This window comes from Pecten maximus, chromosome 2 (assembly GCF_902652985.1).
Source record: "Pecten maximus chromosome 2, xPecMax1.1, whole genome shotgun sequence".
Lineage (NCBI taxonomy): Eukaryota > Metazoa > Mollusca > Bivalvia > Pectinida > Pectinidae > Pecten > Pecten maximus.
The window spans coordinates 8,335,643-8,356,145 of NC_047016.1; the positions used below are offsets into that span (position 1 = coordinate 8,335,643).

The 20,503-nt window shown below is 34.6% G+C and overlaps 1 protein-coding gene across 1 annotated transcript; it reads left to right on the top strand.

Moving 5' to 3' along the window:
- The first annotated feature begins 2,874 nt into the window (after nucleotides 1-2,874).
- LOC117341044 lies at nucleotides 2,875-19,692 on the top strand. The gene is made up of 3 exons (XM_033902864.1): nucleotides 2,875-3,001; nucleotides 18,287-18,590; nucleotides 19,515-19,692. The coding sequence occupies exons 1-2, from the start codon at nucleotides 2,996-2,998 to the stop codon at nucleotides 18,581-18,583; spliced, it is 303 nt and encodes a 100-aa protein (XP_033758755.1). The 5' UTR covers nucleotides 2,875-2,995; the 3' UTR covers nucleotides 18,584-18,590; nucleotides 19,515-19,692.
- The last annotated feature ends 811 nt before the right edge of the window (nucleotides 19,693-20,503 follow it).

A 20,503-nucleotide genomic window follows, 5' to 3' on the forward strand; every position in this document is an offset into this window, starting at 1 on the left:
CATTATAAATATCAGGGTCTTTCGAGAACCCGTGTGCGCTGATTTGCCACTAAATATATACGATAACGTCATTTCTTACGTAGAAAAAACTTCAAACTTTAATTTGATATAAATGAGACATCATTTAAACTTATGTCACGTCCTCAAGGTAGGGATGCTTGGAATGCCTATTTTTCTCCCATCAGACTATCTTAGTTACATAGGGTCAAGTTGTTCCAATATCTTGAAAAAAGAAATTCAAAACGACTTGGCTTAGACTTCAAAATAGCAATCGATAGTGAAGTTTTTTTGCTGATGGGTCACTTTACACATCTGTGACGACGAATACGAAAATATCTTTATGAGACTAAATGGATCCTCGTCCGGTATCAATATGGAGTCTATTTAAAGAATAGACACATATTAAACCGGTATATTAAATGAATATTGGAACAAACAAGCGTGAGAACAAAAATATGTTATGCGGGATCAATCAAGTTCTTAGACCAAGTATCTATGTTGTCGGGATGGGTATGATTATAAATAGAGGATGTTAGGGAATACCGAAATCACGTGAAACTGGACGTTCCTTACTGCACCCAAATTACTATCTGCGTAGGAAGTACAGGTCGCCAGTAAGGCTAAAATAAAAATGTAGTCTGCCCAGCTTGTACAGAACCTAAATCGATACAAGTAAAAAGTGTTAGATATATAAGCATTCAATTGTAAAAGTTGATTTAAAATAGAAAATCCTATTAGGCTTACTTGACAGTGCAGAGCTTTTGACCAATATCAGTGAAAGAAGAATAATTTGTGATATTGTGTTATAAGATTCAAGGTTTTCATGACGCATTTGGTGCTCTTGATTTACAGTATTCATATAAATGGGGAAAGTTGTCATTATTAAAATTTAACAGCTGCTACCTCCCTAATAAAACACAACGGATATATACGGATATACACGAATGTGAAAATATTCTGTTTTGTATTGTTCCATTGAAGTATGTGCGTATTTTTGTTTCTGGCAAGTTATTCTTATTTCCAATGAGGTTAACATGGACAATGCTATCTAGTTATAAGTTATGGACATTAGGTAACGCTATTATTGTTTCATATCTAATATACACATTTTTGTAATGCGTACATGAGATATTTGGCGTTCGTCAAGAAAGATATTAGTCACCCATGACAATTTTAAGAGACCATGAATATTTTCAAGATGAACTTTTTAAATTTTGAATTACCGAGGCCATCGGTGAATTGTATTATCAATATACATGTACATATCTGACTAAATGTTGGTGAATAAGTCATAAGATTTAGATATGAAAAAGGCCTGTTGAAAAGTATCTTTACAAGTGAAATGAATCTGCAATTCATTTGAATTTAACATATCTATCCTACAATACTACAGTACGTGTGTATCACTTTTATTTTAAGGCATGCCATGTTTTTTTCCAACATATCAAGATAAATTTTTCGAGAAATATATGTTTTACATATAAAATAACATATATCTTTATCGCCGATAATTTGACTTCTTTCCGTGAGGTGTTCTCATTTCTGTGAAAAGGTAAGAAACTTATCTGAGATTTCCCCCAAAAGCAACCCCTCGTTGTTCGTTTGTTTCGGGCCCCCTATCGATAATGATACTTAACTTGTTATTCACGACATACAACATTTGAAGTAAGCGACTCAGGGTGAGCAGTTTCCGTCAACATAAGCATTTTCATTAATTCATAAATAATGAGAACCGATATTTTCCATCGGTGACAGTTTTTTTTTTTATCCCATTTGACCTCTGACTCGCAGATGGCGCAACTGAAATCAATCAGTATTAACAATATCGACTGTAGTAATAATCCTGATCGTATTCAGTGATAATCTGACCATCTACATGTTGTTAACCAGTCTGAACTTGTTCCCTATCTCTTACAATCCAGTATGAATTCTTAGTACCATTTTTTTCATAAGTTAGGTCAATTTTTAAACCCTCCTATATTAGAGGTCAAACACGTGTACTAATGTAATATGATTTGACATCTCAACATTAGTCTTTCATAGCGAACTATTTTAGATAATCATGAACTGTCATAATTGGGAATCCAGATAGAAGATGAAACTCGGGACCTGTTAAATCCAGCCCACGTTTTTACGAGTTTGTCTGTTGGAGGCCCTTATTAGGATATAAGATATTTATGTTTAATTCTTTAATCACGCGGATGTAAATTTAAAGGAAAGAAACGTTGAAATGATACGGAAACATAATATTTATAGCGACCATTCATTAGTCTACCTTAATTTAGAATTAGGCATATTCTTTTAATGTGATAACGCGCTATTCATATATATTCCCCTCCTAGTGCCCCCATTTGTTACTGGGTATGATGACGACGAAGCAATATCAATGCGGTAGAATTTACCGGTATCGCCGGATATGGCAACCGTGACAATAAAGCATTACCAAACAGTTGACTTGTGTCATCAACCGGTATTGTTAAAAGCAAATTGTCCTTTCAAAGGCAGATACAAAAAGACACAATTTTTCCAAACAAGCTCCAAATAAAATCATTACAAAAAGCATATTAGGCGAATGTTCCCATGGAATATCTTGTCGTTGTTCCTGTTCGCGTTTAGACGTACTTCAAAGTCCCTGTCCCCTGCGTCCTTGCTTAAGTGGATTAGTTTAACAAATTTATCTTTTTAAGATTGATGATGCAGATTCAGCATCATCAATAACATTTTTATTGGTTTACATCGCGTGCTTTCGGTCGGCAATATCTGAAATATGACTACATACACCTAATTAACAGCCATTATTTATCAATGATATCCCAGAGACCCGCCTCCGATCGAACGATTAACAGGGCTTGGTGAGGTGGCGTCACTATAGTTCACCGCCCATTGTGAATATTACAATGAGAAGCGTATAAGTGGAAAGGTTCGTCGTAGTTTTACCATTAAAAGGCAAGACCTAACTACAGACGAATTACCGAACAGCAGCCATCAGGAGAACATGAAGGTAGGTCTATGAATTACTAATAACCATGTTTATATTGCAAACTTTTTCGATTGTAAAAAGATGTTGTTGGAGTGGAAATAAGGCTACAAATACAATATCCCAGCTTTCTTCTTGATTCAAACAACGCATGTATTGGGATTGTCTAAAATGACTACTGGAGAGAAAAGCAAATTTTGATGAAAATTGATTTTAGTCTGGTCATCTGTATCTTCTGACGACGTTTAAACAGTATAGAGAAAACCTTTATGATAATGAATGATGTATAAGAACGAATGACTAAATTCCATTATATTTACAATAATTACGATGAGTTGAATCACTTGCGATCATACATATGTATGGTTCGTTTAACTGGTGGTTTAATTCTACCACAGTAGGTGATTAAGTTATATTAACTAAATGACTAAATAAATTTGATGAGTGCTACACTTCCGCGTTTTAAAGTCACAAACAGGAAAGCTGCACAAGCCTACAACAAAAAGACAGTATGTACGTGTAGGCGAAATAGTAAACCTCCTTTTTAATATTTAGTAAAAAGCTTGGAAGCAACAAGATTTTCCCTTTATAACTCTCGTTACTGATTTTTAAGTAATTCTTTATATTCACATTTGATGTGATAATTTTTATGAAAATAATTTCTGCATTTGAAATAATTTTGGATGTATCTGCGGATATGTAGCAATATAAAAACATGCTCTTGACGAAGTAAATATCACACTGATTCATTTGATATTTTTAATGTTAGTTCAATTTATTGTTCTCTAATTAATATTTATTGTTATGCTTAACTGAAAGGAAGATGGTTTTAGATGATGTATTCCGACATAGGGGAGGTTCTATGTGGCCGCCTAAACCTATTTTGTAACGACGCATTTTATTGTAAGCCATAGTTATAGTTTTTGTTGAGACAACCAAATTGGCTTTATTTCCAAACGTAGTGAAGATATATGCCTCTTTTCTGTAATTCCGCCATCGCTGTAAGTATAGCAAATATTGCTATTCTCATACTGATAATCTCGTCTATTTTATTGTTGAAAATCTGTGTTTAAAGATATAATTTTACAAGGCATACAGTAGTATTAGTAACTAATGTAAGGTCATGTCTGGTAAACATTGGCAGACAGATTATAAAATAAAAATCAAACGATTAAATTTTCCATGTTAAGGACAATGTTATTGTTGGTGTAGAATTGCTTATATCCGTCCTATGGCTTACTTTACAGTGTACTGAATAAAAATGTAGCGACATAATAATAGGAAATGCAAAGACAATTCTCAAACGTATTGTAAGATACTGAAGCTACCTTACGATAGTATATATCATTAACAGGTGATGTCTCGCGACATTTGAACAGCGACATGAGTAATAAACATCTCCTCACATCAATCTAATTGTATGTAATAATGACACCATGATACTTCAAATGACATCACCTTCTACATGTGGACACATTAAATACGAGGCAGGATTTCATGGGCTAGAATGAATCGAATCCCAGAACTTGTTAACACGGAAAGCTCCAATACCCAGTTCAATGATATGCTGACGGTACGCTAGCGATAAAGATGTTTTAAAGCTCACATGAGAATATACAATTAGGTAGTTTTGAATTTGATTTGGAGAAATTATATTTAGTACGATCTAAAGCAATCATTTTGAAATATTTCACAAAGATTGAAATATTGGCATTTGATTGGAGTCTATTATTGTCTTTTCTTGTACCGTGTTCCGATAGCGCCGGCGAGGAGGTGACAAGCGCCCAATTAGACAGCAGCTTAGATTCGAAAACGGCACAAAACTGTAAACGTTCTATTTGGCGCGCACAAATTTTAGCGCATTTCCGAATCTAAACAGAATAGCGCATCGAAGAATTGACGCAACAAAGTTGTTTTACATAGAAACCGCGCATAGTAAGCATAATTAGGTCAGTCATAATTGAGCGACATGCTCCCAGCGCCAACACTGCTAAAATAAGATTACCACTGAAGTATGTTTATAGTATGATCGGTTGTTTCAAGATAGAGGGTTCCAACACTTTCCTACTGTTAACAGACAAATAAGCCAGATTGTGCGACCATTTTCTACTGCTCATATAATTATATCACTTACCTTAGAGTGGAAAATAGAGCGACGGGACTCAAAACAAAAGTGACTGTCACATATCACTTATATTAGAGAGGAAAATAGAGCGACGGGACTCAAAACAAAAGTGACTGTCACATATCACTTATATTAGAGAGATTAATTGAGGGATGGGATTCAAAACAAAAGTGACTATCACATATCACTTATATTAGAGAGGAAAATAGAGGGACGAGCTTCAAAACAATAGTGACTGTCACATATCACTTATATTAGAATGGAAAATAGAGCGGCGGGACTCAAAACAAAAGTGACTGTCACATATCACTTATATTAGAGAGATTAATTGAGGGATGGATTCAAAACAAAAGTGACTATCACATATCACTTATATTAGAGAGGAAAATAGAGCGACGGGCTTCAAAACAAAAGTGACTGTCACATATCACTTATATTAGATTGCAAAATAGAGCGGCGGGACTCAAAACGAAAGTGACTGTGACATATCACTTACATTAGATTGCAAAATAGAGCGGCGGGACTCAAAACAAAAGTGACTGTCACATATCACTTATATTAGATTGCAAAATAGAGCGGCGGGACTCAAAACAAAAGTGACTGTCACATATCACTTATATTAGAGAGAAAAATAGAGCGGCGGGACTCAAAACAAAAGTGACTGTCACATATCACTTATATTAGAATGGAAAATAGAGCGAGGGGACTCAAAACAAAAGTGACTGTCACATATCACTTATATTAGAGAGAAAAATAGAGCGGCGGGACTCAAAACAAAAGTGACTGTCACATATCACTTATATTAGAGAGATTAATTGAGGGATGGGATTCAAAACAAAAGTGACTATCACATATCACTTATATTAGAATGGAAAATAGAGCGACGGGACACAAAACAAAAGTGACTGTCACATATCACTTATATTAGATTGCAAAATAGAGCGGCGGGACTCAAAACAAAAGTGACTGTCACATATCACTTATATTAGAGAGGAAAATAGAGCGACGGGACTCAAAACAAAAGTGACTGTCACATATCACTTATATTAGAGAGGAAAAAGAGCGACGGGACTCAAAACAAAAGTGACTGTCACATATCACTTATATTAGATTGCAAAATAGAGCGGCGGGACTCAAAACAAAAGTGACTGTCACATATCACTTATATTAGATTGCAAAATAGAGCGGCGGGACTCAAAACAAAAGTGACTATCATATATCATTAACTTTAACATGAACAAATAACCAATATTTTTTGAGAGTATTGGAATATCGACATATGTCTAAATCGTGTTTGTTAGTTAAAGAACGATTCCTTATGAAAGAAACAATATGGGATAAACGTAGCTGTGTGTAGTATATTCATGTATAAAGTTCGAAAAGTTCATGCTATCGAAATCTTTTGGTTTAAAATGGCATGCTGCCTGATCTTATACCCAATAATGAATTTCAAACAAACGTATACATTAACTCTTTATAGATTCACGTTTTACATCTGAAAACAAAACCGGGACAATAAATTGCAGCACTAGATCAATACAAAGCAGTATTTGAGAAATTGAAGTTTAATATATCCATTATCAGACTGATAATTTCTGTTCCCGACAATTTGAAAAAGCAATCCTGGCTAGACGGCTTTTCGAAATAAGATATCATGATGTCATGTGGTGGCACGCGCGTCCAAATCTACGTTGGTTTGCTAAATATAGCATTGAATATTCATAAATCACGCTTCCATGCCTCTATTCCCACATTATCCGTTGCTACATTTTTGCACCTTCCTTTTTGAAAACGTGTTAAAGCAATGTCTTGCGAGAATCGTTTTATTATTTTGGCAATAGCGGATGGCCATGCGAACGTTTTACATTAAAAAGAGGCTAAAACTGCACATAATCAAATGAATAAGTCGCGTATTAGTTAAATTATTAAGCCCTGAATAGAAGGGATTGAGAATGTAAAATGTGGAAATGTAAGTAAATGTCTCCCATACGATATGTAGGTGTACTGGGTGTCGTATGTCTAAACAACTACACGTATAAAACTGACTGTCTCGACGTCAACAGCGACCTTGTAAAATTTATTGTGGTGACTCTCTACTCCGTTTAAAACCAAGTGTCGTTAAGTTTCAAAGGAATAATTTAACTTAATAGAGGCAATAGATTACTAGCTGGGGCATTTGTTATATTGTGTCGGTTACTGGTATTCGTATTTATTAAAATGTCAATGACTAAATCAGGAGGGCAGTGTTCTCTTACTGGTTTTATTTATCGCAATGGCTTGTCATTGAATTAGATTAACAAAATATATAATTAATCCATTAAATTATTTACAAGCCGAATATTTGAAAGTACTGATTATCGGACTTCTTAATGATGTAAGAGATATCATACAGCCTGTATGTTCCTTCGAGAACTTCGTAGTGATGCTAGGGACATCATGCAGATGTTTCATCCTCTTAGGACTCGACAGTGATGTTACTAGCCCGAGTTTTCTCTGGCCCTGTCACCATGTCTGCCCCACACCAGACATGGTGACAGGGCCAGAGAAAACTCGGGCTATGATGTTACGGGCATCATACAGCTGCTTCATCCTTGTAGGACTCGCCAGTGATGTAAGGGACATCATGCAGCTGTGACGTCCTTGTGTAGGATTCGTTAGCGATGCGAAGGGGCAGGGAGTGTTTAAATCCATAATGGAAGTCATGAAAAGCAAAAAGGACATAAACAATTGTAAAAATAAAGAAGGGGAGATAACCCCATATTGAGCATGGAAAACGGGGCTGTTATATTAGTATGCAGTTTAAACGTTGAACGGAAGTATTGCATATAATGTGCCAGTAGGGAAAAACACATTTCGATAAGAAGTACCTTGACTAGCTGACTGTCTGACGGTGTCTTGGCTGGCTACATCTTTTGCCTATCTTTATCACATACTTAATTACCATGACGTAGTTCTTACAAATAGTGCAATGTTTTAGTTAATTTCTCCATGTACTCGATCCCGCAAAAATCCGCTTTTCATATTGATTTTCTATATAGATCGTGAAAAATTGAAAACATCCCATTAGAAATCGTAGATAATTAATCTAGATTGTATATGTTTTTAAACAAGTCATATACAAATCTCCTGAAATATGAATGAAACTATTCAATCAGTGTTAGTAATCAATGAGCCTACATTTGGACAAAGGATAATGTATCGAGCATGAACAGAATTACTGACTTGATGGTTGACAACCTCTGTACTGAGTTGGTAGCTAGATCTTCCACTCATATCAATAGGTATTTCCATCAGCTCGGTATGAAAGTGAATTGTGAATGTGAGAGATGTTTTGGTAATCTCAAACCTTCGATGGTATTTATACATAATTACGACTAGAGGCTATGTTGGGCGTGAAAACAGTAATAGGAGTAAATCAGTCATGCACATCGTATGGTAATGGCTGCATCTAGTAACTCATATACTCATGCACATTAAAAAACAATCTTCATTAACATAACCAGACCCTACAACATCAAGACATTGGTGCCTTTATGACGTTTAAAATCTGGTTATGCATCACTCTGATACTATCCACTTCTAGCCTACAGGGATAGACGGACTACCTCGTTCAGTACAGCGTTGATCTTGAAAATCAAAGGTTTCGCTTATAATTTAAGGAACATTTAAAAAAAAGAGAGAATTGGTTTACCTATGAAAATATATGAAATATATGCTATATGTATATGCTATTCTGAAAGCGAAATCCACAATCACAATTTTTTTTAAACTAACGGTATTTTGTATTTAGTATACCTATCATTTCAAATCTTAAAACATGCAATAAACTCTGAAAACAACATGTTGGTTTCAAAATAAGTCATGTATTCTTTACTGAAAAGAATGTAAACCGCGGCTTTAAGTTTATTATCTTAATTTGTTTTCATACCGACAGTTGATGATCCAGTACCATATGGTGACAAACCGTTGTTTCCACACTAGACTGTAGTTATTAAAGAGCTTTTAAGAATATATACTAAACCTTGCAAATTAATTCAATTGGCTTTTAAAAATATATTGATGATGTGTTGTCTTCACGAGCTGTATTAACTACGCCAATCTGATATACCATAGAGAACTTAAAATCAAGGACATTTCTAGCTCATCCTCATACGGCATTTACCTTGATTATTACTTAAAACATAAACAACAAAAGCTGTTTACCACAAAGTTTTAATAGTTCCAGCCCCATGATAATTGTTATCGCTACTAATAATTGTCCCGACATGTTATTGAATGTTAATGTGTTTCAAAATAACCTTCGTAACAGAAAAAAAAAGTTAAGAACGCTTGAATATTGTTGTGCTGAGTTTGGATATTAACAATGATGTAGTTTCAGTTTAGAATAAGATAACCCACCAGGGACTCACGTTCTCGATGTTTTCTCTATAAAAGTTCACGACTTTAGAATACATGATTTATCTAATCTGACGGAAGTACTCCCCAGTGGTGATTTTACGGACGGGGCTGGATACTAACGGAGATGTAAATAGAGATTTATGAAGTGCTGCCTCTGACATAAGAGACACAAAGGAGAACCTATATTTATCCACGACACCCGAGTGTAAGAATCCACCAACGATAACATACCAGTATATGTTAGTAATTAAATAATTACTCTTCACCATTTTATTGACCTTAATCGTTGAGTTCTACAGACAGTTACATTAGTACAGGTTTTGAATGTTAGGATATCTGAAATGTTTATATTTTTGTTTTGAACAGGTGCTAGTGTTGTTGTTCCTTTGGTTTTATAATCTGTGTTGTTGTTCCTTTGGTTTTTATAATATCTGTTATTGTTCCTTTGGTTTTATAATATCTGTTGTTGTTCCTTTGGTTTTTATAATCTGTGTTGTTGTTCCTTTGGTTTTTATAATATCTGTTGTTGTTCCTTTGGTTTTTATAATCTGTGTTGTTGTTCCTTTGGTTTTTATAATATCTGTTGTTGTTCCTTTGGTTTTTATAATCTGTGTTGTTTCTTCCTTTGGTTTTTATAATATCTGTTGTTGTTCCTTTGGTTTTTATAATCTGTGTTGTTGTTCCTTTGGTTTTTATAATCTGTGTTGTTTCTTCCTGAGTTTTTTTAAATATATGTTGTTGTTCCGTTTGCTTCATTTATTCTCTGTTCTTCAGGGTTGAAGAAAATGGCTTAACGCAAAAAATCCTCTTCTTAACAGGAATTAATAATTAATCAGTGCTCTTAATTAGTTAACTATCATCTGAATATTAAAATTAATGATAATCCTATGAAATATCTGTCGTTTACCATTAAACTATCCAATAAACAAAGCCCGTGTGTAATTTAACGAATAATTATCTTGAGTAGAATGAAATCGTTTGTAATAAATCATATGGTTCTCTGGTAAAAAATAATGACTATCATATATGCATTGTAAATTACTAATTACAATTACAATACCATAGTAATAACATAGCAGTGTTAATCTAGTAAAGTTACCTAAAATAAAGCATTGTTTTCCCCGGTTTTCCCCCTCAGAATAATTACCTAAGTTGCACTGTAAAATGTACCTTGTCGTTACTGTCCAACTGGAAGTATATTGAATGTATGTTTATACCTAGCACGTGTCTCCACGACATTTGAAGGAATATCTCTGGAGTGCTTGATACTGTAGGAATATCGAACTTCCTTCGTAGACATTGTAAAATGATTCCTGAATCGAATGATAGCCGGTGGTCTGTGTGAGGACATATCGTAAAAAATCGGTTAAATTAGGCTGGCTTCATGTCGGCACCAAGAACTATCACCATACTCAGACTGACAAACCGTGGGTGGTTATGCTTTGCATCATTGAAAATATTTTCGGATAATTTCATTTGATTCGTTTTAAGTAAATTAACATTATAAAACATTGGCGACACATACCCGGAAAATGTCTATCAACTTCCTCTTAGTACCATGGCAAGTCAATAACCAGTTCAGTGGTGGCGCCATTAATGTGCTGAACGTTAACAACTATTAATATCCCATCTCATGTTGAGAATATAAAGTTACGTTACCTGCCAACTTGTCCGTGAACATTTTAATTATTTTATCCAATACTTGCCCAATTTACCCGATACGCATTACGGATGGAAAACCCTAGATGGCCGCTTCGCTGCATTTAGGCTTGGCCTAATCCGATGTATAGTTCGTGTACTTTAACCAACTGAAATGATTAAATGAACAGCAGAGATATCAGTAGGAAAAGTCTTTCATTTTATAAGGCATCTGTAGTTGCATTCCTTGTACCTTCTGCTTTTTAAACGACCACGCCCTTTTCATCAATATGTATACACGTCCTTACACCAAATGACGTTATTTTTTTTCCATTTTACCATTCCAGAATTAAATTGTGCAATATTTTAAGGATTAAAAATCAATGTCTTAAAATATCCAGATAATTGCTAATGATGGTCGCATGATTAATTAGAAAAAAATGTTGATTAGTGTCGCCACGTACTCAATGGCACCCCTGGGATTTCTTGTTCGAACGAGGAGTCTCGAATCTGCCAACTTAAAAATCCTTGAGAAGATAAAATAAAATAAAATCACACCCTTGATGGCCATATTACTAAGGCTTCACAAGATGGCGTTACACAGAACGACACCCAATAGAATAGTTAGTCAATTTCTGCTGCAAGACCAAGGTAGGCTGAAGCCAGAGAATGGAAACCAGGGATCGCCAGAATGAGGACAAACCAGCGTCGTCATTGTAATGTTAAGGAGAAAGTTGTGGTAACATTATGGTTTAAAAAAACGTAGACAGAAACACTTGAAAACAAAAATAACAATGTTGTTTTAGAAGCATGTTATAGAATAACAACACTAATTTTTAATGACACGGTTATGTACTATATATAATTGGTTCAGACCTGGTCCGTGATCAAAGTTAACGGTATTATATATGTACTATATAGAATTGGTTCAGACCTGGCCGTGATCAATGTTAACATTAGTTATATGTACTATATATAATTGGTTCAGACCTGGCCCGTGATCAATGTTAACAGTATTATATATGTACTATATATAATTGGTTCAGACCTGGTCCGTGATCAATGTTAACAGTATTATATATGTACTATATATAATTGGTTCAGACCTGGTCCGTAATCAATGTTAACAGTATTATATATGTACTATATATAATTGGTTTTGACCTGACCCGTGACCAATGTTAACAGTATTATATATATGACTTGTGAAGTATGTCAGATCCCGCTTGTACCATAACGAACATATAGAAAATTGAAATAAAATTATGAGATAATTCATAAGTAGGTAAATTAGATTCAGCTTGCTGTTACTGTACTTAACATTTAATGACATGCTACGATATCATTTACTGAATCCGGAAATTCCACATAACTTGAATTATGACAACCATGTGTAGCCTTGAGGAATGATACAAACATGAAACTATTGAACCCTGATAACCTAGGTGAAAGACGAGTGCTTCGTCCTTGCGCCACCCGATCAACCTATTGTTTCCCGGGTAACTAATATATACATAATACCCTGATACTTTGTATATAACAGAATTCTCGAAATATTTATTATCCTGAATAAAATTCATATATAATTTTCTTATTTGACCCGGGTGTGCAACAGTACCAACCTCCCGTTATCTCAGGTTTCAAGACTGTACTTAACCTTGGCTGACATTTACACGTGTATCAGCGCACGGCGATAATGTTGTATTAACGATACATAAAATAGATCCTTTATGATGAGTTTTATATGTGTAGGATTGAGTTAGAGCATACCAGAGTAACACTTCGTCGACAAAATTATTTTGGCTTCATCCTGTTGAGACGAAAATTATTTCAAATATTTTGAATAATAAAAAAATATATATCGTTTTCATTTTGAAGCCATCGCTAGGATACATTAAAGAATGAGATAAAACAGTAACTGTATTATATATCAGGTTGCGTACAAGTACAAGTAAAACATTTTCCTAGTTCAATGGCCAATACATAAAACCATAATGTTACTGAATTAGGACTTTCATGAAGAATTTAGTTAAATTATGAAATCTCTTTGACGGTTCAAAAAGGTACAGTAGAAAACATATAAGTGTGGTTTCATGTAATATTCTCTGTCGTCTGAAATCTTCAGAATTATCAGTAACATAAACAATAAAAAAAAACCATGCACAATCGAAAGGTAGAAAGACGTTATATTACGTGTCTATTGCCACTTTCAAACATTGTCGTCACCCCAACCCCACATACATTTCAACATACTAATTTCTTTTATTACTGTATTAAAACCACGAGGTATTATTTGATAAGTTTTCTCAGAAATTTCGGCATTACCAGTAAACATAGTTGTGTTTGCGAATCCTCACAGTGAAAGGTAAAGATAGGAACAATCTAACCACAATGAATATAAGTGATATGTCACAAAATCAATTTGTGTAGACATATCCTAGAAGAAGCTGGAATAATCTCGTTTCCTTAATGAGGAAAGAAATTGACAAGATAAATATTACATAATAGACTGTAAGTCGACGGAATCCAAACAAGTACGATGTTTTCTCGTCACTTTGATCTCTAAACCAGACAAACAGTTTGTCTTGATGAAAAATCAATTATTAATAATCGATTAATCATCAGTGTCATAGATGATGGTGTTAAAAGGGACTAATTGGTGCTTTGTCTGTCATCAATCAAGCCAACATGGGACTGCAATAGCCATTACGGACAAGCATATAGATTTTACGACTACGGCTGACGAGTTAAAACCTTTGGCCATTTATTTGCATTAGGATTAATATAAAGAATCACCGTTCGGTCGCCTTGGTTTTACATTTACTCGCCATGTCTAAAGGTTACCTTCTAATTATAAAAGAAATTATCTGTTGTAAGAAGTTCCATTTTTCTATTCAGAAACCATGTACACATACACACCGGAAGTATGATGGGTTCATGGCATTAAGGAACACAAGATGTGCGTTTTCATGCTCAGATTTGTCAACAAAACCTAGGAAGGAGAAAAAGTTAATATGAATTTATAGTCAATATCATTTGCATGTACATGTATATAAAAATTGTTATGTGTAAATATAATTGTAAAGTTGTATGTTTCATCGAAAGGACAGTTTAGAACTACTAAAGAATTTTGGACTTTATTAACAGAAGCATTGTTTTCCATATCGATTTATCAAACACGTAATATATTTTTATCAAACTAAGTCAGTGTTAGACACGTACCATACATCTGAAATGTAAAAGAAACCTATGTAAGATTATTATACCTACAAAAAGATGTTCAATAGGAACACCTTTATTATCATATTAAAGATTTCCAGCAGCATTTTTTGGTTGAAATTAAACATTATAAGGGCGAATTTGTTGCAAATAAACTGGTTTAGGTTTTGATATACAGTTTCAGACCAGTTTTTTTAGCTGATTCTTAAATCAGAACTGGTTTCCTCTTGAGAAACATTGAAATAGAGAACACATTCAATTATGGAAGCTTGGAAAATTTCCCGTATTCAGAATTACATTGTATATAATAGAGCAATTTCTTTCGGTTTACAGAGAAAAAATACGAGATGACTAAGGACACGTCTGCTACTCTGATAAGCATGTTATCATATATAGATAAATAAATAACATGCATTTGTGCCAAATATAAGAACAACAGTCCATTGGATGACTATATCTTATCATCACCGGTGGAAGATATCCTGAAGTATTGTAAACTTTCACCATCTTGTTCTTGGAATGTAACCATCCAAAGCACTCCATGATATTGGTTTGATTGGTTTATAAAAATAAAACTTTTGTCTAGGAAAACAAATTTGTTCCATAAAGGTACAAAATCTAAACGATCGTAATATAGATGAATCCAAAATGAGCATTGTATCATTAAACAGATTATGAATTCTCTGTAAAAAAATCATTGACAGTTAAGCTGACAATGACTTTTAAGACATGATAATGCAATCAATTTTATGATAAGAATTTCCATTGCTATAAATACGTATTCATTGCTGACGTCGTAAACGTTAGCGGATTTAACAGGTCTGGATTTTATAGCTCATGATAAACGAATACATGTACAAATAAAACCTTGTAGTGTACGTGAAATAGTGTTGTGATATCTATACTGTAGAATATTTTTATAGTCTGTGAGGGATTTGATCTACATCTTCATCCATCACAGTAATACCATGAATTCAGCAGTTATAAATTTCACCTGGGTATGTAATGGGGTTCTAAAACTAATTACTCTCTGTTCTTAGCACGAACCTGGGGGACTTTTATTTCTGTCTTTTTAAATTGGATCAAGCTTAAGTACATTTAGAACACGTGCCAGAGTGACGTTAGAGTACCATAATGGGAACGATGCTAAGGTTTTGTCTGGTTTCATACATATTGCTTGTACTTTAAATCTGCTAGATAGTAAGAATACAATGTGTGATTTCTCACCCAGGTACATTTTCTGTGACCATGAGTATCCCTCGTCTGGTCATCTCACTAACAGTGTGAGGGGTTATCCTAACTACCTGTGTATTATAGATCAGACTCCATTATCATGTGAGGTTATCCTAACTACCTGTGTATTATAGATCAGACTCCATTATCATGTGAGGGGTTATCCTAACTACCTGTGTATTATAGTTCAGACTCCATTATCATGTGACGGTTTTCCTTACTACCTGTGTATTATAGATCAGACTCCATTATCATGTGAGGGTTATCCTTACTACCTGTGTATTATAGATCAGACTCCATTATCATGTGACGGTTTCCCTAACTACCTGTGTATTATAGATCAGACTCCATTATCATGTGACGGTTATCCTAACTACCTGTGTATTATAGATCAGACTCCATTATCATGTGACGGTTATCCTTACTACCTGTGTATTATAGATCAGACTCCATTATCATGTGACGGTTATCCTAACTACCTGTGTATTATAGATCAGACTCCATTATCATGTGAGGGTTATCCTTACTACCCGTGTATTATAGATCAGACTCCATTATCATGTGAGGGTTATCCTAACTACCCGTGTATTATAGATCAGACTCCATTATCATGTGACGGTTATCCTAACTACCTGTGTATTATAGATCAGACTCCATTATCATGTGACGGTTATCCTTACTACCTGTGTATTATAGATCAGACTCCATTATCATGTGACGGTTATACTAACTACCTGTGTATTATAGATCAGACTCCATTATCATGTGAGGGTTATCCTAACTACCTGTGTATTATAGATCAGACTCCATTATCATGTGAGGGGTTATCCTAACTACCTGTGTATTATAGATCAGACTCCATTATCATGTGACGGTTATCCTAACTACCTGTGTATTATAGATCAGACTCCATTATCATGTGAGGGTTATCCTAACTACCTGTGTATTATAGTTCAGACTCCATTATCATGTGAGGGTTATCCTAACTACATGTGTATTATAGATCAGACTCCATTATCATGTCATTGGTGATCATGTAAATCAAATTCAGTTGAAGAAGTACATCGTCATGGAATATTATATGAGGGCTTTGCTGAAAAAAGAAACAGAGAATTTCGACATTCCAACAAAACCCTAATGCTATCTCAAAATCTATTTAAAGATAATTTATTGTCATTTTGTCTCTAGGTGACATTTAAATATTTTACAATGTCTTTCACACCTGTATGGCTAAGTCTCGTAGGAAAACTAATGAAAACAAGTCTACCAAGGAAGGGCATAGTTTCCATGGGTATGCCAGAAGAACCCAATTCAACAAAGTTGTTGTCGACCAGAAATTTAATTAATATTTCTCACGACTTCATCCTCTTTTAAGCTTGTTGAAAGATCAGAAGGTAATTACAAATAGAAACCTTTATTAATTAACTACAAATATCAATATTGACAGTGGCACCGAGAAACCTAGCTATGTAATAAACTTAGCAATAACCGTCCAATATGGTTATGAGACGTCCAATACTGAAAACACTGTCCAATATGGATATGAGACGTCCAATACTGAAAACACTGACCAATATGGTAATGAGATGTCCAATATTGAAAAGGCGTCCGATATCACAAACGTGCACCATTACTCCGCCTAATCGAACGCATCCATTCCGTTCAGAACTGGTCATTGCTATCATAGATGTATACGGTAGCGTCTTAGTTTCAGTTTACGTAACAACGATGGCTAAAAACTAGCTCTGCGGAGGCGATCGCGCATAAAATCGTGATGAATTTGAGGGTTGTAGACAATCACACAAACGACCTGGATCAGCGACAAGCTCATACTCAACTTTTGGTTTTTATTGGAAATTCAGATGGTTGTTTTAATGAGAATAAAATTGTTAACAATGTAAAAGTAGTTTATTTCCATTCATATGATCTGTTATAAAGTTGTCTAGACCTTACTGATTCACTACAAGCCTAGACATTACACCTCGGAGGACAGCCCTAGCGGTCGTCGCCTTGGGTCAATACGACTGTCTTAAGACCAATAACTACGCCAATACTGTAAAAGTTAGGTTATAATTCAAGAGTGAAATAAGAAAGTCTGTTGTTATAGAAACAAAAGCAATCGAGATATTGTTAACACCAGAAGTAAACTTGTGACAAACTAGTATTAGTAAGTTTTCAGCATTAGAAGCAATTAATGTCTAGGCAACCAGATAAACATCAGTGTTTTGTATTCAATTTTCAAATGTTTAAAAAGCGTCAGATGTTTGTTTTAAAATCTGTCTAAACTATACATTGCAAAAAATATAGTAAACTTCGGGTTGCATATTGATATTATAAAATGGCCAACCTGACGAATTAGGCACATAGACTATTTTTCCTTTTTACAAAATGTATGTCAACTCTCGAGACAAGCAACATACGGTCACCGAATCTAAGTAAAATATGCATATTTTGATTATTATCAGAACTCAGAAAAACATACAAGGTCATGGACCAGACACAAATGGTTCCAGACGAGGTGTTTCTTTTCCTGGCGCCTGTTATCTCCCTGTAGGTGGTTTTAAAACTCCCTACAAGAAGTAGGAACATTTTGACACTAGTAAGCTTAGATAGGTAAATGGACCAGACGACAGACATACATCAGTTTATTATCATTTCTTTTCAATTCTCATCATTTGTATCTTTTTCCACTTCAGATGAACCTGAAAATAGTGTGTACCGCTTTGGTATTTGCTGCGGTCCTTATCCTGTCCCACGCCAGCCAATCACAGCCAAGCACGCGCGCTCTCAGTCGCCTGCTCGGTCAACAGCCACTGTTGTTTGGAAGAAGAGGCATGAATCCAAATATGAACAGTTTATTTTTCGGAAAACGATCTATGTACAACAGTCCAACGAACGTGGAAGATGTACGAGAAGCTCTTGCATCAATATACACCATTTGTCAAACGGTTATGCAGACGAAAGCCAACCTTGAGGACAGCGTGGACCCGTGAGAGGAAGGTAATCACTGGAAACATTATGTCTGTCACAGTTCATTTTTTGTTTGTTTATCTGTTTGTATACTTAGTATACCTATTTCTGGTAGTAGACCATTATGCGCGACAGAGCCGTTATATATGAATTCGAGATATTGCGTATCTTCCTTACATAATAATGGTGTATTATCTCGAGATGTATTTACAGATATTGCGTATCTTCCTTACATAATAATGGTGTAATATCTCGAGATGTATTTACAGATTTGGTGTGTCCTCCTTACATAATAATGGTGTATTATCTCGAGATGTATTTACAGATATTGCGTGTCTTCCTTACATAATAATGGTGTATTATCTCGAGATGTATTTACAGACGATACAGTTAACTTTCCATAGTTTAAAATCATAGGTAGCCTTTATATTGTTGTCTGTCTCATTGTATTTCTTGAACCATGTCACCATGTAACCCATGTATTCAAACACGTTAGAGACCCTAGTCCAAACATAGTACATAAATAATTTTTACATCATCTGGTTTGAAATATCAAAACAAAAAATCCCGAAGTCTTCACCAAACATTTACTCTACAATTCTTACCTACCAACAAAGAAAGAAGGATAATATATTTCCCAATGTTTCTATGTAGTTAAACTAACGCCTAACGAAACCTTCTTCCTTTGTGATTTATTGCAGTGACATTTAATATAACCTGGTTTTCGTATGCTAATTGTACATATTCAAAAAAGATAGTTGAAAAAAATCATCTCCAAACATTTGTTAAAATAACTTTAAATTTCTGTTGCTTAACGAACCTTCCTTAGGCACTAAGCATCACTGAGGAGTCTTTTAAGATGATATTTGTATGTTGCTGTTAAATTTTTGAAAGGTGTTAATATATTGATTGTCTTTTTTGTACAATCTTTTTAACAAAGTCTTTCTTTTTTAGGAGAAGAGAAGACTTCAGCAGGACAGAAATAGATGGATATTTATATCGTTAAATTTTTACAAGCATAACATCGATATTAATGTCATTCTGATATATGATACTTTAGAGACGTCATCTTGTCCTCATGTTTGCTCGCTTATGAGATTTTGTAAATAAAGTTTACGATATCAACAAAAAAGTGTTCATACTTTATTTAATTTCATATACTGCTGGTGAATATCGCTTTTGCTTTCCAACTGTTCTCTTCTGCCAACGGCACAATGCGTATTGTCAGGTTTGGGATTTAAATCAGTTAGTTCCATCAAACTTAGCCAATCGCCATGACATAATTGTCCGATAAAACAAGTGAAAAAGACATGAAAAAGCTGTAATTTGATCTAAAAAAGGTTTCAAAACGACAACGTAATGAAAAAAAACTACATACACTAGGAAAATAGGACCCGGATGGTAGTCGTCTTCTGCATCATCGGAGACACCCGCTAGGTAAACCTCCGTCAAAACAGCGACACCCATCAGGTAAACCTCCGTCAAAACAGCGACACCCATCAGGTAAACCTCCTGAAATCAAGGCGATGTCACGCTTTAAAATGAGAACTCGGGTGACGAAAAAGACCACCAGGTTCATGAGCATCGACTATGAGATTCAATAAAGTTGTAAGTTACCAATTACTAAAATAAGGTTACGTGCCTTGTGTATATAGCCCAAACTAAAATAAGGTTATGTGCCTTGTGTATGTAGCAATAAATAAGGTTACGTGCCTTGTGCAAATAACCCTACGTGAAATAAGGTTACGTGCCTTGTGTATATAGCAATAAATAAGGTTACGTGCCTTGTGTATATAACAATAACTAAGGTTACGTGCCTTGTGTATATAGCAATAACTAAGGTTATGTGCCTTGTGTATATAGCAATAAATAAGGTTACGTGCCTTGTGTATATAACAATAACTAAGGTTACTTGCCTTGTGTATATAACAATAACTAAGGTT